The sequence below is a fragment of the Chrysochloris asiatica genome, unplaced genomic scaffold, assembly GCF_000296735.1.
Source record: "Chrysochloris asiatica unplaced genomic scaffold, ChrAsi1.0 scaffold00077, whole genome shotgun sequence".
NCBI lineage: Eukaryota > Metazoa > Chordata > Mammalia > Afrosoricida > Chrysochloridae > Chrysochloris > Chrysochloris asiatica.
The window spans coordinates 1,652,266-1,678,245 of NW_006408595.1; the positions used below are offsets into that span (position 1 = coordinate 1,652,266).

At 36.4% G+C, this 25,980-nt stretch overlaps 1 protein-coding gene across 1 annotated transcript in view; it reads right to left on the reverse strand.

The window, feature by feature from the left end:
* The window catches only part of LOC102837339 (maltase-glucoamylase, intestinal-like), a 202,228-nt gene that overhangs the window by 46,742 nt on the left and 129,506 nt on the right, over positions 1 to 25,980 (reverse strand). Inside the window, exons 12-19 of the mRNA XM_006865343.1 lie at positions 24,758 to 24,874; positions 23,667 to 23,815; positions 22,296 to 22,380; positions 16,900 to 16,956; positions 15,053 to 15,183; positions 12,742 to 12,830; positions 7,173 to 7,222; positions 6,839 to 6,997 (exon numbers count right to left, since the gene is read on the reverse strand). Coding sequence (XP_006865405.1) covers positions 6,839 to 6,997; positions 7,173 to 7,222; positions 12,742 to 12,830; positions 15,053 to 15,183; positions 16,900 to 16,956; positions 22,296 to 22,380; positions 23,667 to 23,815; positions 24,758 to 24,874 — 837 coding nt within the window. The remainder of the gene's footprint in view (positions 1 to 6,838; positions 6,998 to 7,172; positions 7,223 to 12,741; positions 12,831 to 15,052; positions 15,184 to 16,899; positions 16,957 to 22,295; positions 22,381 to 23,666; positions 23,816 to 24,757; positions 24,875 to 25,980) is intronic.

Here is a 25,980-nt window from a genome sequence, read left to right on the forward strand (position 1 = left end):
AAAGAAGCTTCACTAGCATATGTGTGCTGGTGTCCGTCAGGGCCAACACTGTCCCTGCTTGGAGTCCACTGAGAGAAGACACAATGAGCATTGGGTGAATGGTTGAAAGGACAGATTGCCCTAAGAGGACTTGGGTCCATTTTCGTGGCTTTACAATTATTTTGATGAGGCTTCTAAGGATCTCTGGTAGTGTAGTGGTTACGAATTGGGCTGCTAATCTCAAGGTCAGCAGTTTGAAACTACCAGCGGTTCCATGGGAGAAAGATGAGGCTTTCTGCTCCTGTAAAGATTTATAGCCTTAGAAACCCTGTGCAGGATCGCTATGGGTCGGAATCGACTAGACAGCACTTAACAGCAACAATAAAGACTCTGCCCATAGAAGAAAGACAAGAATGAACATAAACTGAAACCTAAACCGGCAGGCATGGTTCTTAAAGGAAGGATGATAAATGTGAAACCACCCACAGAATGCTTTGGTAATTTGACTGTGATAGGAACTGTTGTTACTTAACTCTGTGCATAATTTCTTTAATGAACCCAAATTGTTGTTGCTAAATACTGTTGAGTCATTTCCAACTCATAGAAAAGTTATATAGGGTTTCTGAGGAGAAGCTGGTAAGTTTGAACCACCGACCTGTGTTCAACTCGGCTTTGCTTTCTAATGTTTATCCTACAAGCGTCACACCAGGACTCTGAACCCAAACTGGTAAATACATATTTAGTTTGTTCTACTTGACATAGTCAGTTATATATATATATATATATATATATTCCTTAAAACAAAAAACAGGGAACAACTGAAGAGAAAAATTAAAGGCCGTATCTCACTGATTCATTTCAATATGTTTTAAAGTCTTTTGCTTTTGAAAGTCACATTTGTTTGGGAAACTATAGCATGAGAAAATTTTGAAAGCCTTTAAGAGCTAAGAATTCAATGAAGTCGCTTGAAAGGTCCTTATGGCAAAGGGGGCACTCAAGGAGACAATTATTATATGGAATTTTGAATGAATGAAACACATTACCCTGGGCTGAGGTCTGCATCTCTTGAAAAGAAATATTTTATATAACTCTTTAGCAGCGCCTCCTGAAAATTTCAAATATCTCTCTGGTCACGTTATAGGGTAAGGTGTTCAACAGTGAGGAACGTTTGATATCCTTTCCCTTGTTCATCAAAGACAAAAAAAAAAGCACAGTTTTGAAAAATCTCCTCTGGGTCTCCTGATGTGGAAATCAAAAGCAACAAGGCTTTGGGAAATTCTATTCTGTCCCCAAGCCTTTTGAATGTGGAGATCTGATCTCACTACCAGTAGCTGGGGCATTCGAATATTTTGGCAAAATATTTAGAGTTTGCCATAAGTTGTTGTCTCTTTTTTGTTGTTGGCTTTGAAGTGGCCTTTAGAGTGAATCGTGAATGTACAAAACTAGAAGACTGAATTGTCTTGCTTTCCATTGTCACCCCAGCAGTTGGCACAATACTGTCACACAAGAGGGACCTGTCAGGAATAAATGAGTTTATTTATCCCACGCTGACAATACCAGAAGTTGCAAACTGTGAGTATCATTAAATATATCCACACCATATTTATCGTATCTCTGTAATCCTGAGCCAAACATAAATTTAATACTGTGAGCAATATGGATTTCAGTAAGAGTCTCATTAGAATTATGTAAACAGCTGGAAGCTCTTGAAATTAAAAAAGATAATTATATTTCTATAATGATTTTATACTGTGTGCAGGCTTAAGATAACCAGTCACTTTGTTACAAGTGTCATGTTGGTATCACAGCAACTTTGGCAAAAGTCATAATGAATGGGCTAATGAAATGATGACAACCTGAAAAGACCACTGAACAGTGAGTGCGGTGACTTCTGGGAAGATAATGCCAGTCTCAGGAGGTGATGGTAATTCTTGTTCTAGTTTAGAATAATTTCTGACTTATAGAAAAGTTATAAAGCTAGTAACTCTGTATTATCTTTGTCCTTGTGTCACCTGTACCATTTCCCCTGTTGTCAACACCTCATATTACTGTGGCATATTTATTGCAATTAATTAACCAATATTAATACATTCTTATTTACTAAGCCCCATTTTATTTCAATTACAATACATTTTCTACAACAGCCTTTCTCTGTTCCAGGATCCTAGCCAAGATATCATATTACATTTAGTCATTATCTCTCCTTAAGCATGGACTAAGACAGGTTCTCAAATTTCTCTTGATTTTTATGACATTGAAATTTTTTTAGTTTTACATTGTAGAATACAATTTTCAGAATCTCTGTTTTGGTTTCCAGTATTTTTCATTATGGTTAGACTGGAAATATGGGTTTTTGAAAGACCACAAAGGCAAAGTAGCATTTTCAATGTATATCAAGGATGCATACTATCAGCATGACACATCACTGATGATACTAATCTTGACCACCTGGCTAAGATAGTATTTGTCAGGTTTCTCCACCATAAATCTACTTTTTAAATTATTTTTTATTTCTCCATTTTCTAAAATGTACTCTTTGGAAGGAAGTAACTAAGCATAGCCCACACATAAATTATCTGGAATTCTCTTCGAGAGATTTATCTTTTCTCCATTTGCTTATTTATTCACTCATTTAGTTATACCAGTATGGATTCATGGATATTTATTTCATATTTTGGGCGTCCATCCAGCACTAAGTTATCCTTTGCTTAAATTGTCCCAGTTTTGGCCATTGGGAGTTATTTAAGTTGGCCCATTTGACACACTTCCATCATGTTGTTTCTTTTAAACTTCATCACTTTGGGGCACTACCAGATGCTCCACACTTATCTTGTATATTTCCTGTGACTTTTCTCCAAACAACCTTGGCTCCTTTAACCATGATCTGGGTGCTGAATGTGCTGTCTGCTAACTGGGCCCAGAACATTATTTCTAGGCCTTCTAAATAGATGGTGGTGGTGGTGGTTTGCTGCAGAGCTCATAATGTGTTCTCTTGGTGACCTTGCATAGGATTTCTGAGGCTGTAAATAGTTACAGGAGCAGAAAGACTCATCTTTCTCCCATGCAACAGCTGGAGTTTCGAGCTGCTGACATCGATATTAGCAGCCTGACTTGTAACCACTGTGCTACCTTTCTAAACAGATAGAGCTATGGAATATGTATACTAACCCATGATATATATATATACAATTATTTTTTATACTCATATATTCATTAATATCTAGAGTAAGCCAAACATAAGTTCATACTGATGGTTTAGAGTCTAATTGTTATAAGGACGATTCTAGACGACTCCTCTTGTTAGCTAGGTTAGGTATTATCTACTCAGTTCTGGCTCATCAGAATGAAATATTGCCTGAGCCTTCACCATCCTCACAACTGTTACTATGCTTGAGCCCATTACAACTGCCATGTTGTCAGTTTTTCTTATTGGGGATATTCCTCTTTTTCACCAACCCTCCACTTTACCAAGCATAGTGTACTTCTCCAGAAACTGGTCCCTCCTGATAGTATGTCCCAAGTATGAGAGATGAAATCTTACCATTCTTGCTTCTAAGGAGCATTCTGGTTATATTTCTTCCAACACAGATTTGTTTTTTCTTTTGTCAGTCTGTGGTACTTTCAATATTCTACTTCAACACCATAACTCAAATACATCGATTCTTCTACTATCTTCCTTATTCACTGTCCAACTTGCACATGCATATAAGGCAATTGAAAACACCATGGCTTAGGTCAGGCTCATCTTAGTCCTCAACTGATATCTTTGCTTTTTAACACTTGGGCAGCAGATTTACATAGTGTAATATTTCATTTGATTTGCATCAGGCAAATGACCAGACTTTGTCTCTCATACATTGGACATATTGTCAGGAAAGACCAGTCCCTGGGGAATAACATAATGCTTGGTAAAGTGGAGGGTCAGCAATAAAAAAGTAAGACCCCTGCCAGATGGATTGGCACAGTGGCAGCAGCAATGGGCTAAAGTGTAACAACAATTGTGAGGTTAGCACAGGACTGGGCATATTTCATAGTATTGTGCATAACGTCACTAAGAAAGAGTCGGTACCTACCCATCAGCACCTAACAACAACAAATCTTTGTTGTAGAGGGTCTGTGGAGTGCATCTGCCTGGTCCACCATCTTGCCAGAACTCAAACCTAATGTTCTGAACATTCATTCATATCCTGATATGTATCAGAACCTCATTTATTTTTATGACTGAATAATAGTCCATTAAACATATATATCACATTTATTTATCTACTCATCTGTTGGTTTGTTTTCACAGTGGTCACTTCTTAATGCCAATTTTTACTTTACTTATCAGGAGCAACTTACCCTTCTCAGTCTATTCCTTTACCTACTTGACTATTGAGACCTTTACTTTGGTTTCCTCTTCCCTAATGGGGCACTCCTCAGTAAGTTACCATTGAACTAATTTGGTATAAAACAAAAAAAGACCACTGCTGTTGAGTTGATTCATGTTGACTCATAATGATTCAATAAGACAAATTAGAACAGCTCTTTAGGATTTTCAAGGCTATAATTTTATGGGAGCAGAGAGTCTCAACATTCTCTTCTGGAACAGCTGGTGGGTTTGAACCACTGATCTTGTGGTTAGAAACCCAATGTTTAACCCATTATTGTTGTTCTTGTTGTTAAAGTCCATCAAGTTGGTTCTGACTCATAGTGACCCTGTATAGGGTTTCCAAGGAGCAGCTGGTGAGTTTGAACCACCGAACTTGTAGTTCAAACTGACCTTTCAGTCCAGTGCTTTATTCCACAGCACCACACCAGGACTCCTAACCCATTATAGTGTTTTGAAAAATCAAATAAGCAGTTTTTTGAAGCTTGACTTCCACTAGTAAATATTTACTCAGAAATTTCTTTAAATCACACGAATCAAAATTTGTATTTTATCATTGTACTGTTAAGAAATAATTCAGGTGATTTAAAATGGAAATCAAAGTCATGTTGTCGTCTTTTTTTTTTTTTTTCCAATTTAAAAGTTAGTTTGCAAAAAGTTACCTTTTATTAGAGATTGACCCAGTTTATTTGGTTCTAAAATAAGCCTTCTAGTTAGCAGGAAATCGACAATGGAATTTCCAAGTTTGCTTTGAAGGCTATAAAGCATAATCATTGTAGCTTAATACTTTGTCAGGTTAGTACTTCAACATTATCAGTCCTTATGAGGTGGTAATTTTACCCAGACTTTTGTTCAGGTGTTGGGAGAAATGATGTCAGAATTTGAGGAATACACACAGACAACATTCAAAGTTGAAAGATTTTAATTATATCTTGATTTAAATTGAACTGCAATTTTCACATTAATCAAATATATTTTTAATAGCTGTAAGTACTGTTAGAGATCATTTGTTTTGGTTGTTATTTATTGACTTTAATTTTTCAGTCTATGTAAATATAATGTTCAGCTCCTGGGAAAGAGGTAGAGATATCCATAAGATAATTTTCTGTAACAGATTAGAGAGGAGATAAATTAGAGAAAATATATCAATGTGAAAAATCTTAGTATAATTGATGTTTCACCTCAAAATGAACTTATCAGAATTAACATTTTATAATGATATCAAATGTTATCATGTAAGAAGACATAATTTTACATGCATAAAATAATATGTACCTGATACATAGTGTAAATGATATAGATAAACCCATACATCAATCAGAGTATGTATGGGGCTTATCTCATTAAAGAGATATATGTACCCTACAGAACTTTATCAAGATTTTGTTTGGTGGTTTGTTTTTCTTTCTTATTCAAGATCAACTATACACATACATGAAACCATATTTGTGCAACAAATTCTTAAAGGCAGTGTGTTTGCTTTCTTGACTTAGCATTCACTTTTTGTTTTTTAGAGGGCTTAGAAAAGAGACAGTGCACAAAGGCAAAAGGGAGGGCAGCTCAGTGTTTCTACCACTCCATTTTTTCGTCACTAAATTCTGCATGAAAATAGTTGCATATAAGAGCATATCAATCTCTCAGGAGTGTGGTAAAAATTGAAGAGAATCATGTTGCTAAAAGTGCTTTGTAAATGAAAAAAATGTTAATAAATAAGGAACTATCATCATGACTAAGGTATCAAATAACTTATCAAAAAATTTTCCCAATCAGAGCGAAAAGCCATTTAATTTGAAAGGGGTAAATTTTGAATAAAACATTTTTTTTTTTCAGATAACCTTGTTATCAGTGATATTTAAAAATTATTTTAAAAAAAAACAAAATTTCAAAATATTTTGTGCTGTTTGTAGTATTAACTCTGGCAAGGTGAAGTTGTCGATTCAGCATACTATAAAGTTCCTCATGGGTAGAGACCATATCTTTTATTTATAAGCATTTATCTAAAGTATATTCACAGTTTCAAGCTCTTAGTAAGCGCTCAATAAATATGTTTGATTTCCAGAGGGAAGAGAGTGAAAGCGTTATAGACTGAATTGTCAGGAGTTTCAAGATCAATTACTAAGTGTATGTGACGTTGACAAGTGACTTCACCTCCCTAGATGCTCAGTTTTCTCAACTGTTAAATGAGGGTGAATAAGTAGAGTTCTTTCTGAACTTTCCACTTCCAACTTTCAATAAACCTTTATTCTCATTTATTTTAGCTACCCACTTATCCTTCCTTTATTATATTTGTCAGAGAATGCATGGCCCTTGCATGATACTGTTGGTAACATGGTTACATTTTTATCTAGAAATATGCAAGCTGTTATTTTAGAAATGCAATCCACTGTGTTTCATTGAAAGGAAGCAGAATTCAAGGAAAAAATAACTATTAGTACTTGGCATTCAGTAAAGGAAATTTTGCTTTTTAAATCAATAGCATTTAAATCTTACCCGACTGGGAAACACCTGTATTCTGTCGCTTGGGATGACTTTTCCATTTACAGAAATAATATTTGGCTTTGATGTCAAACCAAGTATCTGAACATTTTCATATGCCAGAGTAGTAGTTCCAGGGAAGCCATTTTTCATTACAGTTGTTTTCAACTCTCCCTGTTATGAAGGGGAAAGAAAACATTTTTAAAAAAGCAATGACGATACACACACAGAAGTATACAAATCACTATAGTTTGGAAAACTGCCAATACTTTAAAATACCCCCTTGGAACATACCTACTTCAGAAAATAAACTATTGTGTTACAACAAATATTGAATGGTTTAACTTACATTACTGAATTTATATTCGGCATAGAAGTAGTTTTCTTTTTCTATAGAATCTGTAAAACAAGCATTAGCATTAAAAAAATTATTTATTTTTTACTGTTTTTTAAAAATTGAATTCTAATCAGCTAAAGTTCAAGTGTATAAAATCTTGGAGTAGGTATAGTTGCTGTTTTTGTTAAGTATCATCAAGTAGACTTGGACCCATAGCGACCCCGTATAGGGTTTCCAAGGAGTGGCTGGTGAGTTTGAACTTCTGACCTTGCAGTTCAAAACAACCTTGAAGTCTAGCGCTTATCTTACAGCACTACACTAGGATTATGGAATAAAATTAATTGATTAATATTGACCATACACTAGTCCCCAGCCTACTTTTATGATGCTATTTGGGGGTGTGGAGGAGTGCTAACCGAATCAAATACGTCCCATCATTTTACCATGCCCTCCACTTTTCCCTTTATTTTCCATTTTTATATCATACAAAAATGGTATTTAGCACTTTGATTTAGCAGCAGGAGTATAGTATAACAAGTAGACAATTTCCTTCCACATCTCTCTAAATTGTCTACATAAACACACACACAATGGGCATAACATGTATCTCCTTCTCCGGATCTTAGTGTTCTTTTACTTTAAGTCTCCCTGTTTAAAATTTAGAGACAACTTCTTTCAAGTATTAGAGATTGACTCATGCTTTCAGAGGTAATTCACTAAGAAAAAAAAGAAAGAAAGAAGACGGAAAAATGACACAGAGGAATGCTGTTTATCATGAAAACACAGACATTGGGGTTTCTAAAACATCTCTTAGGTTCTACCACAAATGACTCTCCTTCTTCTCTGTCTTTCTGACTTAGTAAAGAAGGGCAAAGAAAGAATGATAATTGTGACATTAGGTAATATCCTTCCTGCAGCCAGCTAAATTTTGACGTATTTCCTCAGGCCTAAGTACCTCTCTTGCTATTCATATACTGGCGTTCACCTACTGGTAGATTGTACCACGGTGGCTTACACATTACAGTGATGCTGAAAGCTATGTCATTGAAATTTCAAGTACAAGTAGGGTTACTAATGGTGGGCAGGTCTCAGAGAAGCTCTCAGACTAAGGCAGACAAGGACAAAGGACCTATCAATCTACTTCTTTAAAAATTGGCCAGTGACAGCATTGTGGCAAGACCTGGGGACTATTGGACCCAGAGTCAGTGACATAGCCACAGAGGACTAGAGTGGAGAGTGAAGCGTCCAGCTGATAAGAAGAAAGGGCATCTGCACAAGAACACCCACACTTGCAGATAATACCCCCTTGACCTGGCTTCAATGACTAGAAGATCAGAGCTCGACCAGAAGAAAAAAGAAGAGGAAAAAATTAGTAATCTGATACAATTTGATGAACTTGACCTACAGCTATGGATGCAGTAGCTCAAAAGAGGGAACAAGTCCTTACAGCAAGAACCATTCTCACCCCCTCCACATACAGAGTAGACAGGGATGGGCAACTTGGACATTGGCTACCCAAAATGGGGGTGGGGGACCACAAAGGCAAGAAGTGACTGGCTTACAAGCTTTCAAGAGGGAACCTAGATCCAGAGGGCCTGGAGGAAGGTAGAATCTCCAGTGAGTGGTATCCAATCTGTTTAGGCGGGGCTGATGAAATGAAATGCAGATGGGTCTCTTGTGACACAATAGTGAATAATTGTTATCAGGACTGATTGTGAGGGTTAGAAATGTAAAGGTAGACATTTTATAGCAAGGAGGGGAGTGATTAACTTTTCAGTCTAGGAGCAGAGATCCCTAGGACCATCAATGGAGAACAGCCGAGAGCGGGACCCTACCCAGAGAATCAGTGATGCCTGAGATGGAGTCAGAGATGATGACGTGGAGCGATGGAGCAGCTGGGGACTTTAGATCCAGAGAGGGAGAATGACTGTGTGCTGAAGACCGGGAGTGTGTGTGTGGCAGGCTTGCAGGGTATATACCGTTTTGTTGGTTGATGATGCATGGAAGGGATTGTAACCATGGCGATGTATGATACAATGAATGTAAAACGAATGTTCTCCCATGTAAACTATCATATAATTCACAATAAAACATTTTAAAAAATTGGCCAGTGAAAACCTTATGAATAGTAGTAGAATATTATATGATATAGTGCCAGAAGTGAGTCCCTCAGATTGGAAATCATGCAAAATATGAGTAGAGAAGAACTGCCTCTCAGAGCAGAGTCAACCTTAATGATGTGGATGGATTATAGTATTTGGGGACCTTCAATTGTACATGTGACGTTACTTAAAGTGAGAAGAAACAGCCACAAGCATCCATTAATAATCAGAATGAAGAAAGTATGAAATATGAACCTAGGAAACTTGGATATTGTCAGAAATGAAATGGAATGCATGAAGATTAATATCCTAAGAATTACTGACCTGTAATGGAATGTTATAGGTCATTTTGAATTGGATAATTATATGGTCTAAATGCTATGAATGATAACTAAGAGGAATGGGTTCTCATTGTCACAATGGACATTTAAAGATCTATACTAAAGTACAATGCTGTCAGTGATAGGATAATAGCCATACTCCTCCAGGGAAGACTAGTTAATATAACTATTATCCAAGTTTATGCACCAACCACTAAGGCCAACGACTAAAGATTTTTTACAAATTTCTGAAGTCTGATATCAATCAAACATCAATTAACATGATCAAAAGCAAAGATGTTCTGATAATTACTGGTTATTGGAATGCAAAAGTTGAAAACAAAGAATTATCAGTTGGAAAGTATGATCTTGGGTATAGAAATGAGTCTGGAGATCTTAGAATAGAATTTTACAAGACCAGTGACTTATTCATTGCAAGTATCTTTTTTTGCAACAACATAAACAGTGATTATACATGTGAACTTCATCAGATGGAATACACAGGAATCATATTGACTACACCTGTGTAAAGAAATGATGGAGAAATTCAATATCATTAGCCAGAACAAGGCTAGGGACCAATGGTAGAGACGACCAGCAATTTTCACATTCAAGTTCAAATTCAAGTGAAAGAAAATTAAAACAAATCTGAGAGAGCAGAAGTACAGGCTTAAGTATAGTGGTGGTGGATCTCACCTAAATTTAGAGACCTTCTAAATACTAGATTTGATGTATTGTACATAAATGGCCAAAGGCCAGACAAGTTATAGGATGACAACAAGGAAATCATACACGAAGAAAGCAAAATGTCAGTAAAATTGCAAGAAAGGAAGAAGAGACCATAATGGATATCAGAATAGATCAAAACTTGCTCCTGAATGTAGAGAAGCTAAAGAGAACAGAAGAAATGATGAAGTGCAATATATGAACAGAAGATTCAAAGGACTACTCAAGATGACAAAGTAAAATATTACAATGAAATATACAAAGACTTGGACTTGGAAAACATAAAGGGAAGAACAGCCTCAGCATTTATCAAGCTGAAAGAATTGAAGAAAACATTTGTCTAGAATTGAAGTACTGCAGTATTCTGTTGCCAAAACACTGGATGAACAGAATAAAGAGATACTCTGGAATTTAAAATCAAGAAAGTTGAGTATTTGAGTACTCCAGAACATTTAATCGTACTCATGAGGAACCTGTACATAGACCAAGAGGCAGTCGTTTGAACAAAGCAAGGGGATACTAAATGGTTTAAAATCAGGAAAGGTGTGTGTCATGGTTGTGTTCTTTCACCATAGTTATTCATTCTGTGTGCTAAGCAAATAATCTGAGAAACTGGATTATATGAAGAAGAACAGAATTGAAGGAAGATTCATTAACAACCTATGATATACAGATGATGCAACCTTGCTTGCTAAAAGCTAAGAAGACTTAAAATACTTACTGATGAAAATCAAATACCACAGCCTTTGGTATGAGTTGCACCTCAATGTAAAGAAAATAAAACTCCTCACCACTGGACCAATAAATAACATCATGATAAATGGAGAAAACATTGAAGTTGTCAAAGACTTCATTTTGCTTAGATCCACTATCAACACTCATGAAAGCATTAATCGAGCAATCAAATGACATATTGCATTAGGCAAATCTATTTCACAACAACTCTTTAAAGTGTCCAAGAGCAAATGTCAGTTTGAGGAATAAGGTGTACCTGACCCAAGCCATTTTCAATAGCTTCATATGTGTGTGAAAGTTGGACACTAAATAAGGAAGACCATAGAATAATGGATTCATTTGAGTTATGGTGTTGGAGAAGAATATCGAAAGTACCATGGACTGCAGGAAGAACAAATAAATGTGTGTTGGACAAAGCACAGCTTCTTAGAAGCCTATATGGTGAGAGTTTGTCTCTCATACTTCAGACATGTTATTAAGATGGACAAGTCCCTGGAGAAAGACATCATTTTGGTAAAACAGAGGGCCAGCAAAAAAAAAGGGGAAGACCCCTAACAAGATGGATTAACACAGTGACAGCAATGGGTTGAAGCATAATAATGACTGTAAGCATGACATATGAATGCATGGTATTTTATTCTGTTGTGCATAAGGGTGCTCTGAGTTGGAACTAACTCTACAGCACCTAACAATAAAAGCAATAGTAGACTTCTCAAATATAATTATCAAAGTCCCATTCACTGGCAAATCTACTGCAAATGACCTTTAAAGTGTTAAAGAGCAAAGATGTCCGTTGAGAACTAAGGAGCACTTTATGTCATAGTATTTTCAATTGCCTCATATGCATGTGAAAGTTGAACAATGAATAGGAAAGATCAGAGAAGAGTTGATGCCATTGAATTATGGTGTTGGTAAAGAATATTTTATATACCATAAACTGACAGAAGAATGGACAAATCTGTCTTGGAAGAAGTACAGCTAGAATGCTATTCATCTTACTTATTTGGATAATTTTTTCAAGAGAGATCATCATGTTTGGTAGAAAGTCAGTAATAAAGAGAAAGTTCCTCAAGAAGCTAGATTGACACAGTCTCTGCAAAAATGGGTTCAAATTTAGCAATGATTGTGAAGATGGTGCAGGGCTGGCAATGTTTCATTCCATTGTACATAGGGTCACTGTAAGTCGGGACTAACTTGATGGCACCTAAGAACAATAACATTCTTGTCTTATACAGCATTCTCCAATCAATTTTTCCATGTCTCCTAGCATCTTAGCAGTTCTCCTTTTCTCTATGTCACTGGTGCTAAATTGTCACAACTTCCCACTGAAAGTTATTTTCTGTAAAACTTGGATCTTAATTTCCCCCAAAGCAAAAATGAATTAAATAGGAAAAAATAATTATTTTTACTTTGCTAATAAAGGTAGAGACACAATTTCACCTCTTGGGTAACCACAGTATTTTGTCAGTACCTCTCTGGAGGTAATGTTCTCACCTGTGTTGCTTAACCCAGATGAGTGACTAAATATAAGAAAAAAATTCAGCTTCCTGGACAGCAAAGGCAGGGAAAGCAGAATCTTGCTATGTTGTCCATTATACCACATTTATTTTATTGATCTAGGTTCTCAATCCTTAATTTTAAGTAAAGTCATTTTGAAATGCAGAATATTTTAACACTGAACTTTGTTGGTATGCTTACCTATAGAGTCACCATCATCCCAGAAAAGAGAGCCATATGCTTCTTCCTGCTCGTCTAGAGAAATTATGAGGCCAAAAGGATTCAAGCGGCTGTGGAAAAAGTGAAAACTGATATCAATTTTTATTTCATATTCATATATTTTGGGGATTGGAAAAGTCTAGCCCAATCATCCTCTAGAATTATCCAGAAAGATATGAGTTCTTTCTGAAACAACTTTACTAAATGCTCACTTTGTTTATGCTTATGCATCTCAAATGATAGGAATTTAACAACACCCCAAGAAATGTATTTCTACCTCTTAATAATTCAATCTGTAAAAAAAAGAGGTAGCAATAGCACATATTTCTAAAATACAATGATCAAAATCCCATCCACTGGAAAAGAAGTAGAAGATTAATAGAGAGATGCATACCAATGGTTAATGGTGATCATTGAACATGATGAATGTAATTAACGCTACTGAAATGTATAGGTGAAGATAGTGGAACTGGCAAATACTGTGTTACGTATACACACGTACATGCAACAATATAATTATACCATGGCTAACTGTACATTTAATCCTCAGTGTATGGCTTGCCTACAAAAAAAGAAAGAGCTTCAACAAAATCATCAGTCATTGAATCAGGTAGACTGGTGGCAGATTTTAAGGCATGACCCACTGGCATGACAATACCAGGAAAATGAGGCTTGATTGGTAATTTGGACAGCCTGAACTGCTGGAAGGTAGTAACATCTGGTGAGCATGGATACTAGAATTCACCTGTCACATCTTTGTGATACCTCAATGGAAATAGGTATCAAGGATTTTATCCTAATCACTGAGCAAAAGAAAATATTAGAATGAGGAAAGAGCTACACAGTGCAAGTGATAACTCAACCTTACTTCTAGAGCAGTTGGATTATACTGAGAATTCCTTAAGGGAAATACCTTGGTTTCATATAGAATACACTTTCTTCCTATGGAGTACTTTTCCTATTGAAATGGAAAGTTAGGTATGAAACACTCTCTCTTTTTAAACAATTAAATAAATAAAATGAAATTAGCACCATAATAAACTAAAATTCAAATGTATATATTATTCACCTTAGTGGTTAGAAACAATGGATCTGCTTCACAAGGGTCCTTGGGATCCTTTCAATATTTCAAAATGTTTAGCCAAAACATATTTCTTTCCAATAATTATGCATATTTGATCTGATTTTAGTTTCAATTAATGATGACTAGAAGTTTTGATTTGCTATAATGTATCTTTGATATAAATAGAACTGTGAAGAAATTGAGCTTCTGGTGTGGAGCTTTAGGATCAGCACTAGACTTCAAACCACAAGGTCAGCAGTTCAAACCCACCAGCTGCTCCTCCGAAACCCTATACAGGGTCACTGAGTCAGAACTGACTTGATGGCACTAATCAACAATAACAAAAATGGAGAAAAATGACTAAATGCAACCTAAATTTAAAAAAATTGGGGGACCCTGACCTAACCTATATCATAAAATCACTAGCTACCTTCCAAACAATGGTTAAATGCTATTGGATCAGTTCTGACACATAGCAACCCTGCATGGGAATGGCTGGTAGGTTTGTAGTTCTCAGTCCAGTGTTTATCATACAGAGTCACACCAGGACTCCAATTTACAGACAATAGTAGAAGGATATTTAGGGAAGGCTATCTTGGAACTCATGGTGTAGTGCTGTAAAATCAGCACTGGACTGTGAACCACAAGATCAGCCATGGAAACCCACCAGCTGCTCCCTGGAAACCTATAAAGGCTTGCTATGAGTTGGAACTGACTTGATGGCACTTAATAACAACAACAACTTGCAATTGGATCAAATGGTCAAACCTAATATAATCTACTGGGTAGCTCAGTGGTGCCATCAGATAAAAACTGGACTTTGAAACACAAGGTTGTTAGTTCAAGCTCCCAGTTTCTCCATGGGAGCAAGATGAATTTGTCTGCTCCCATGAAGATTTATATCTCAGAAACCATATACAAGGTTGCTATGAGTGGAAACTAAACTCAATGAGACTGAACAACAATATCATCTACTAACTTCTCTTACTCCCATTTTTTTTCCCCTTCTCTCTTGTGTTTCTCTCTTACATACACATACACTAATACATAAACACATACACTAATTCACACACACACACAGAGACCATAGATAACAACTGAACCAAGATTAAATCAATCTTCTGTCACTCTCACTGTCCTGCGTACAAAGAGTCCCTCTTCAGACTACATTCTCTAAGCAAGTTCACAACAAGGAGATGGAATCACTAATTTATAGAATAGGCCCCTTACCTGTGCTCCGTTGTTCTTGCTGGAGCCTGTATTGGCAGAATAGCCCCTCCACGAATGAAAAGAGGAATTATATCCAGAGGAGCAGGAACTTCAACAAACGTCTTCTGCCAAGAAGGTGGTACTTGATCTCCCTAACACACAACAAACCAGAGTGAACTTCTCCAATTACAACACTGTTAAGTTATATATTACAGTAGGCATGGGAAGCAGATATCCAAACTTCTGTTTAAATTCAACAAAGCATCCATAGAATTTACTAACAGGAAGGTGACATAAAATGTCTAATTCAGTGTTTATTTTTAAAACATTTTACTTAGAACTCCACATCATTCAAACACATAAAAGCAGCATTTATTAGTATACTCTTATTTCCAAAGTTTATTTCTGTAACCACATTTATTTACTAAAAAGTCAGACAAGAATCAGTTAATAAGAATGTTGAGCTCCAAAATTTGGTATGATGATACTTTCATGTGATCTTTTTTAAAGTTAAATTTTATTAAGAAATGAAATTTAACTAAAATATTTATGGACACTTTTAAGCACTATGCAGAATATAATTTAAAAACTGTTTAATTGTTTAAGATATTAAAATAATCTGACTGCTGAAATGGAGAATTATTAATGCCACTTCCTCCAGTAACAACTAATAGATTTATAACAGAACACATATTCTTTCTTACAAATGTATACGTTTATAGTCAAAATTTATTTCTTTTGTTGTTGTTGTTGTTGTTGTTGTTAAGTGCCTTGAGTCAGTTCCGACTCAGAGCAACTGGGTCTGCAGTTTCCAAGGAGCGGTTGGTGGGTGTAAACTGCCAACCTCGTGGTTCACAGTCCAGTGCTGAACCTACAGACCACACCAGGAGTCTAGATTAGCTAATCTCATCAAAACATGTTTTTTAATGGGGAAAGCGAACTCAGTTAAAGTGAAAACTCTGTAATTGAGATATCACATTAAGTTCTCTCATACTCTAATCACCTCCCCAGTCCCCAGGCTATAGGAAGAGACTAGATATATTCTGGGTGGAAAAGATGAGATGGCTTAATAATACCATTTTGCTAGATAATTAAACTAGAAAGTATGGAAAGAACCTGTCATTTATCATAGGGATATATAAAGATATAACAGAGGGTTTCCAAAAATCGGTGAAAACATTCCATTATTATTTAATTCCATTTTTCCATGAGCTTTCTGAAACCCCCTCATGTTTCTTGCTAAGGCCCCAAAGTCCATGACAAGTGGAGACTTTTTAGAAGCCAATTTGTCAGTAAAATAAAAGCAAATCCATGGAATGTTGAGTCTTGCTAATGGCAGAATACTAATCTGAGATTTTATAAATCTGCTATTGAAATAAGAACTTCTAGCTCCAGTATCTATGAAATCTAGTGCTTTTTTAACTTGCTGTTCTTTGATTTCCATGAAATTTTCTTTTTCTGTTCATTTAAGCCCCATGTTTCAGCTAGTTTGAATGGGTTTCTGTTTCTTTTCAGGGAAAGTGCCTGACCCAGGAATTAAAATCTCTGTTACACTCAGCTATAAAGAAATATCACTTACAGAATTAATTTACTTTTAAGAATTTAAATGCTTATATGTCTACACTGCTTCTACAAAATGTTATCTTACCTCTCATACTAAATATTCACTAATATACTTAGGGCCCAATTGCTACTATTTGGCAAGAATAAACAATTCTACATACATGGCTTGGCAAAGAATCGTCATCATAATTAAACAACGCAAGGCTCTACAAGTCTTATAAAAGAAACAGTGAACAAGATACCATTCAAATTATTGAATTAATGGGTTTATAATATATTTTCAATAAAATATCTAAAATACATACTGTATAGAAGTTGTACCAGAATGCTTCGGGGAAATACACGCTCACAGACTTTGCTCCCTTTGGCAAAAAAATGAAAAATTTGACTTTTTAAGACAAATTGAAATATTCCAGTAAAAATACATTAGATTCCCTGGAAATCTACTCCTATATAATTTGGCATTAAAAACCAAGTGTTAGTCAATGCATATATGTTTATGCAGTAGAGTAAGAGAATCTTTATGAAGCATGAATGAACTCCTGGAAAATATATTTCATGACTTAATTATGGAATTTTGATGACTATTACTAAAAAGTACATAGACAAAACCCAGGCAGTCCCTGATTACAAACATCTGTTATAGGTAATTCCTATTTGGCTGCAAACCAATTCAAACCTGTTCTTTCATGTCCAACAAATCAAAATATAAACAGACATGATTATTTACAATTTGGGTGATTCCTCATGACAACAGAAATGGAAAAAAAAAAAAAAATATATATATATTTAAGTCCTGGATTGGGAGACTCGATGGAGGTGTAGTAAGCTCTTTCAGGAACCTAATGTGTGAGATTGGATTATTGTCAGTATTCTGGAAAGCCACATATATTCAAAATGTAATGGTTGTTTGCATGTTTGAGGGAGGCATTGGCATCTTTGAGCAAGGTAACACCAACTTTGAGTAGGGCAGTGCTGTTTTGCTCAAAATCCATTTTATGTTTATGTAATTGCCCTAGCTGTGAAGTAGTTGAAACAACCCCTGCTTAGAACAGATTTTTCATCACAATCACCTTTACTTGTTGCATGTATAGTTCTAAAGTCATTGAAAAGGCTTTGAGACTTCCCTTGCACAAAGCAAAACACCCACTGCTGTCCAATCAATTTTGATTTACAATGACTCAGCAGTTGGAAACTACCCAGCCATTCCATGGGAAAAAGATGAGTGTTTTGCTCCTGTAAAGATCTACAGCCTAGGAAATCCTATGTAGGGTGGCTATGAGTCAGAACTGACTTCCATAGCACACCACCACCACCACCACCACCACCAAAGGCACAGATAGAACTGGTCTACAGAGTTTTCAAGGCTGTAAATCTTTATGAAAGCCCACTAGTAAATCTTTCTCCTGCAGAGCAGCTGGTGGTTCATACCACTAACCATGCAGTTAGCAACACTTCACTTTAACCATTGCTCCACCAGCTTCCTTTTTGGCTCTAAAATCAAATAACCTGTTCCAGTTGCTTAAAATTCTTAGACACAGTTAAGAACAGATCCCGTTTGTAACCCAGGGGCTGTCTTATTTCAAAATACTAATATTTTTCATTCTAATATTGTTCTTGTTGTTAAGTGCTATCGAATTGATTCCGACTCTAGCAACCCTGTATAGGGTTTCTGAGGAAAGGCTTGTGAGTTTGAATCACTGACTTTGCAGTTCAAACCAACTTTGTGTTCTAGTACTTATCCTACAGTGCCATGTTGTTGTTGTTGTTAAGTGCCGTCAAGTCGATCCCAACCCATAGTGACCCTGTGTAGGGTTTCCAAGGAGCAGCTGGTGAGCTTGAACTGCTGACCTTGCAGTTCAAACGACTTCACAGTCTGACGCATTAGCCCACAGTGCCATACCAGGACTTAAATAGTCACATAGTTATTGTTGTTAAGTGTTATTAGGTTGGTTCCAACCCATAGCAGCCCTGTATAGGGCTTCCAAGGAGCAGCTGGTAAGCTTGAACTGCTTACCTTGTCATTTAAACCAACTTTGCAGTTCAGCGCATTAACCCTCTTGAAATCTTGTTTACCAGTCACTTCTTGCCTTTGTAGCCCCCAGTTTTTGGGTAGCCAATGTCCAAGTTGCCCATCCCTGTCTACTCTGTGTATGGAGGGGGTGGGAATGATCCTCACTATAAAGATTTGTTCCCTCTTTTGAGCTACTGCATCCATAGGTGTAGGTCAAGTTCATCAAATTGTATCAGAGTACTCTTTTTTTCCTCTTCTCTCTTCTTCTAGTTGAGCTCTGATCATCCAGTCATTGAAGCCAGGTCAAGTGGGTATTATCTGCAAGTGTGGGTGTTCTTGTGCATATGTCCTCTCTTCTTATCAGATGGACACTTCACTCTCCACTCTAGTCCTCTGTGGCTATGTCACTGACTCTGGGCCCAAGAGTCCCCAGGTCTTGCCACACTGCTGGACAACCAGGTCTCCACCTGGGTTCACAGGAGTCTATTGAAAGTTGTAAGGCTAAGCTTGAAGTTTCATTACTATTTTTCCATCACTTCCCCTTATTGGTGATGAATTTGGTCACCAATCAGAGCACATGTCTGCTCATATATTCCCATTGAGTCTTAGTCTTGGAAGGGGGTTTGCCCTGAGGGGACCCGACCACTTGCCTTGATGTCTCCTGGGCAAGCAACTTGCTTGTTCTTGTAGTAATCAGTCAGACTGCCTATATTGTTTGCATTTTTCCTGTCGGTCTTTCTTTCAAGAAGTATCTTCTGTTCTTCTAGCTGCCCCAGGCTGGTCTGACCTACACTTTTAAAATACCACTATGAAAATGAGGAAAGGTAGAGAAGCTAGAGTTGAGTGGCAGGTTGGGAAGCTGATAATTGAGGTGGAGACTTTTATAGGAAAGCAATGACAGACATAAAACAGAGTAGTAAAAATAAAGATGGAGGGAATTGGAGAGATTACAGATATTTTTCAAAGGTAAAAACGATAGTAGTTGTTGCTTGATAATTGATAGCAAGAATTCCTGAGATCGTGACTTCAGCACCAGATGGGGAATGAGGAGAGAACTGTAGATTGTGACAGGTTACGTACAGCCTTCTGAGATGAATGACAACGTTATATTTTCAATCTGTGTTCTGGGTTCACCAAAAATGCATTTTTTTATTATTTTTTTTAATCTGTGTGTTTTTTAAATGAACATTTTACAAAGTTAATATAGCAATTTTTTAGTACCAGAAGAAGAATCTTTTTCAGAAAGTAAATTAATCTAGACACAGAATCTTCTACAATAAGGTAATTCCTGAGGAAGATATTGAGAAGAGGAAAATTACATTTGGCAAATAAGGATTTTGTGAAGATTGAAAAGGTGTCTTGTGCAAGTTACTCCATAAACTTGTAAGTACTAATGCAGTTGTTGTTAAGTACCATAGTGACCTTGTATAAGGTTTCCAAAGAGTGGTGGATTTGAACCACCATCTTGAGGTTAGCAGTCTAGCGCTTATCTGTCATTGCCACATCAGGAATCCTTTAATCATGCTGTTGTTGTTAAGTACCATAGAGGTGGGTTTGACTCCTAGTGACCTTGTATATGGTTTCTGAGGCTTGTAAATTTTTGCAGGAACAAACAGTTTTATCATTCTGCTGCTAAGCAGCTGGTAGGCTTGAACTGTCAGCCTTGTGGTTTCAGTTCAGTGCTTATCCTATGGAGCCATTGCACTTTCCTTAAGCACTATGGTGGTGGTGGTGGTGGTGGTGGTTATGTGTTGTGGAGTCAGTTCCAATGCATAGCATAGGGATTTCAAGGTTTGTAAGGAGCTCTGTTAGCCTAGTGGTTACAAATTGGGCTGCGAACTGCAAGGTCAGCAGTTCGAAACTACCAGCTGTTCCGTGGGTGAGAGATAAAGCTTTCTGCTCCCGTAAAGATTTACAGCCTCAGAAACCCTGTACAGGGTCACTGTGAGTCAAAGCCGACTCCACAGCACACAACCACCACCACCACCACCAAATCTTTACAGGAACAGAAAACTTCATCTTTCTTTTGCTGACGGGCTGGTAGTTTCAAACTGCTGACCTTTTGCTTTGCAGTCTGACTCATAATCCATTATACTACCAGAGCTTCTTCTTAGGCATTATGTTGTTGTTTGTTTCTAAGTGCTGTCAAGACAGTTCCAACTCATAGCGACTCTATATAGTGGTTCTGAGGAGTGGGTTTGAACCATGGAACTTGAGGTTCAAATCAACCTTTCAATCGAGTGCTGATCCTACAGTGTCACACTAAAGCTTTATATTGAAATAATAAATTGATGTTTCCATACTTAAACATTTAGGCAAAAAGATGTTTTAAACAATGTTTTCTTTCCAAAATAAAGCATTCCTTGTTTTCCGTTTTACTTTTCTGAAGTGCTGCTGAGTCATTTCTGACTCACAGCTATCCTGCATAGGGTTTCCAAACAGCAGTTAGTGAGTTTGAACCACAGACCTGGTGGTTAGCAAGTCCCTTGTTGTCGTTGTTAAGTGTCGAGTCAGTTATGAGCCATAGCGATCCTGTATAGGTTTTCCAACAAGCAGCTGGTGAGCTTGAACCACGGACCTTATAGTTCAAACCAACTTTTCAGTCCAGTGCATTAATCCAAAATGCCACACCAAGACACTGAGCAGTTCTTTTAGAACCAATAATGTCTTTGATGGTACAAGCTCAGCTAAGATCCCAATAACTCACATCTCCTCTTCCTTCTCCTGTCCACCCATCTCTCTCTCTCTTTTTAAACTAATAGGAACACCTGATGAAGTTGAAAACAATCCAGAAATATAGAAAACACTTACTTTGAAGAATTCTATAAAGACCTAATCTCAGTTCTGTGTGTAGCTGTGATAAGTTCAAAGTGAGACAAATTTAAGATAATAAGCAGGCAGGATTGAAAGCAATTCTTCTGCCTCTGGGAATCCTAATATTGGGCCCCCACATATATCATGGGTTTGTTAACAAATCATCCTCATGATAATCATCCTGTTCACCATGCTGCATGTGACTTTCAGTCCCACGTCTCCCAGATTTCATTAACTTTATCTCACCCTTTGTGATAAAAATATGAATAAGACAGCTACCTAAAGGAGAAGGAATAAAAAGGGATTTTGATCGGATCAGAAATCTGGGTTTTTTAGAACCAATTGATGTTCTCAGAATAGGATTCCTTCCCATTACATTGGTGTAGATGAAAAAATAACTTCTGTCTGTTCTTTTTCACATAGCCATATACTTATTTTTGAAAGATATATTAATATCTTATTTTTGAAAATTACCTTGAGACTGACTTCAGAAGTTTTGAGGTGCAAAAACATATATTTACATTGTTCAGATGTATTTAACATGGAGTATGTCCTGGTGTGGCACTGTAGGATAAGCACTGAGCTACTAACCACAAGGCAGACAGTTCAAACTCACCACTCTCTCCTTGGAAAGCCTATAAAGTGTCCTTGTGAGTTGAAACTGACATGATGGCACTTAATAAAAAAAAAAACCCAACATTTTATATAAAGAAAAATAAACATATAAATATATTGTTTTCAAATATAAGAAGGAAAATGATGTAAGAAAATAGGGGTATCTGGTAAGTTTTGACTATTATTAAGTATCAAATAGCACCAATATAAACTGTTGTAAATAACCACATTGTACTTATGTAAAATGTTAGTACTTGCCTCTTCAAGAACTGGAGTAATCATTAAAGATGATCCCCAAAGGAATGCTTTGTCAATTCCGTGAGTCTGAGGATCTGATGTAAATCTAGATTTTTAAGGTGAAAAATCATTAACTGAATAAAAATAGTATTGTAAAAATAGCTAAAATATTATTCAGCTACTAATTTGTATGAACCCTGGTTCATGATGACCAACACCAATAAGATCAAAAAAGATCAAAACAGAAAGATTTAGGCTATGAGTAGTGTTTTAGGAATAAAAATCTAATCATAAGGGAAACAATTGGCATCAGTTGTCTTACCTGACCAAAGACTAAATGAGCATTAAGTCTAAGGACAAACTAGAGGAATCATGTTGTATAAATTGCTGTTTTATTGTTGTTTCTCTTTGTCTTTTTGCACTCTCAACAGCCTTTAGATCCCAGCACGCATGCCACCTCCTTCACACAGCTGTTCCTATTTCATTTCACATCAACCTCACTTTTCTTAAATTTTAACAGCATCTTGTAGCCTATGCCATGAAATCAGGAGGTAAATATCTAATGTTCTACGCTGTACTTGTTTCATATCAAAAAATTACATTTTTGTTATTTTCACAGTAACCTGCTGGCAGGGACATGTTTCATCCTTTTTACTTGTATATATTCTACACTATTTAGATAGTCAGTTGGCAAGTTACTTCCGACTCATGGCGACCTTGTATAGGGTTTCTGAGGAGCAGCTGGTGAGTTTGAACCTCTGACCTCGTGGTTCAAACTGAACTTACAGTCCAGTGCTTATCTTATAGCACCACACCAGAACTCCAGACACAGCCTTTATTTTATGCTAATTGGTAAAAACTATTTTCTTAACTACTTTAAAGTTATTTGTAAATTATTTCTAATCACATTGAGAACTAAAACTTAAACCTATTTTAATTATCCTATTTCTTCATCCACCAAATATTTCCTTTCATAGAAGAACACACGCTTCCAGGATTCACATTGTATAACACCCAATGAGACTACAACAATTGTTCAGTGTGATTTACTACAGGTTCATCCATGTTATGAAGCACTTTGCAGATTCACTGTTACTCTTTAATGTTGCATAGTTACATAGAACCTGGGGGAGAACATTATTATGCTGAGTGAAAAAACAACAAAGGTTGTATGAGACCATTGCTACAAAAGGTTTCCACACTTAAAAGAAACTACTAGAGGTAACAGGGTAAAAGAGGATAGACGCATATTAACTTGATGAAGGTGAAAACAAAACAAAACAAATAATTAAAAACATAATAATTAGTCTAAGTCACATGATTTTAAAAAAATACAGTTTAGAAAAAGATAATGTAACATTAAAAATACGTAAATGAATAAATGCTATTTACTCATGCATTAGTCCTCGGATCACTGTACTTCCACTGGTATGAGAATGGTAGAAGAGGGTGTATAAGTAGGGCAGCAATGTGTATCTAATCAACAATGCAGAACGGGAAATTGAAGCAAACTTTTCTCCAAATATCCCAGGATCTTGTTCCTATAAAAGATAAATATTTCAATCTACTTATTAGTTCAAGTGTGATTTTTTTTTTTAAGTGTTAACTTTTTCTTTTTAGGGAGATTAGGGAGAAGCAGACAGTTTATGAATATGTCTCTATATGAAATTCTTTCAATTAGTGAATTATTGCTGAGAGGCAATCATTGGCAATCTTGGCAACTGGGAACCACTGAGTTGTTTCTAAACGAACCACATCCTAAAACGCTTACAATCATGTAGTGAGCAACCTGCATTCTCACCTATCAGTGAAGTTTCAAGTTAATTCTAAATGAAAGATAACATTACTATACCTTCTCTTTAAGACAGATGATGAGACGTGTCATTTTACTGAGAAATAAAATTAGTACCCTGCTTGATTCTGCCTCCAGAGTGAAGAATCTTGTAACAGATCACATCTGTCTACCATCAAAGCATAAACTTCGAAGTTGGTAGATTATTGAACTACTAATTAAGGAAAATTGCCAATGTTTTTGTCTGCTATTATCTTGTGTTATAAAGGGAGAAGTTGTTCACAGGTTATTTAAAGAGACGTAATGTGTCTTTTAATTTTTATTTCATTTATTTAGAGATTATAAATGATGCATTTTTCCAATAATACCTGTTAGAAAACTTATTTCTCCAATATTGCTTGTTATTTTTCTGTCTCTTTCTTTTTTTGAACATTTTATTGTGGTTTAGGTGAAAGTTTACAGATGATATTTACCACTCAATAATTTATATATTATAGTTGTCCTGAATCTCTTAATAAAAATAACATGTATATTTTTGAAAAGCCAAAAGCATTTTTTAAAGTATATGAAAATAAAGATGATTTTATTCATATTTTAATGCATATATATACACTGAATTTTCTAAACCTAACTTCCATTACAAGTTACTACTGAACATAGCTGTTAAAGTTTAAAATTGGCTTTTACTTGCCTTGCTTCCTATTGAATTATGGTTTCTGGAAAAGGGATAAAATGCCCCAAGTTGCATCCAGCGCAGGCAAAGTTCATAATTTGTATCTTCATTAAATCCGCATATATCAGCTCCAACCTGGGAAAATATTTTTAATCTAAATATACTATCAAAATATTTGACATTTATTTAGCCATAAAACATACCGAAGTATCTGAGGTTATGCTAACTTTTACCAATGTGTTTAGAACCACATGGATATCATTTTCATGTTGTGGAATATGAAAGTCTGTGTATGTACTTTGAGGATGCGTTGGAATATAATAGTGATAAGTCTCTCTTGTCTGGCTTTGATTAAAAGAAAACTGTGGGATACACTGGAGTATAAATAAGCAAGAAGGGTTTTTTGTTTGCTTTTTTAAGTGATTCTCAGAAACCCTACATAGGGTTACTATGGGTTGGAACTGACTCCACGGCACTTAACAACAATATACCTAAAATATCGTTATCCAATTACAGTGTTGTAAATTGCCTGTTTCCATGTAATAGAGAAAAATATAGAACATTCACAATATAGTGAGCTAAACCAAGAGCCTTGGTGACTAAACACTTGAGCTGGAACAAGGGGCCTCAGAATAATTGCAGTCCTTGAAGGAGCTCTAGTAGTGTAGTGGTTATAAGTCAGACTGCTAACCTCAGGGTTAGCAGTTCAACACTACCAGCTGTTCTGTGGGAGAATGATGAGGCTTTCTGCTCCCGTAAAAATTTACAGCCACGGAAACCCTGTACAGACAGGGTGGCTATGAGTCGGAATGGATTCCACAGCACACAACCACCGCCACTCTGCTGTCCTTGGAGTCTTAGTGTGGCACTGTAGGGTAAGCACTGGACTGGAAACTGCAAGGTTGATGGCTCAAACCCACCAACTGCTCCTTGGAAACCCTATACAGGGTCGCTATTAGTTGGAATCAACTCGAAGGCACTTAACAACAGACTCTCCTTTCTATCGTTAATTACTGTTGTGGGCACTGTAGGAAAAGCACTGGCTGATAACCACAAGCTCAGAGTTCCAAACCCACCAAATGCTCCTCAAAACTCTATACAAAGCTCACTGTGAGTCGGAACTGACTTGACAGCACTTAACAACCTCACAATGTTGTTGTTGTTAAGTGCCGTCGAGTCGGTTCCGACCCATAGCGACCCTGTACAGGGTTTCCGAGGGTGTAAATCCTTACGGGAGTAGA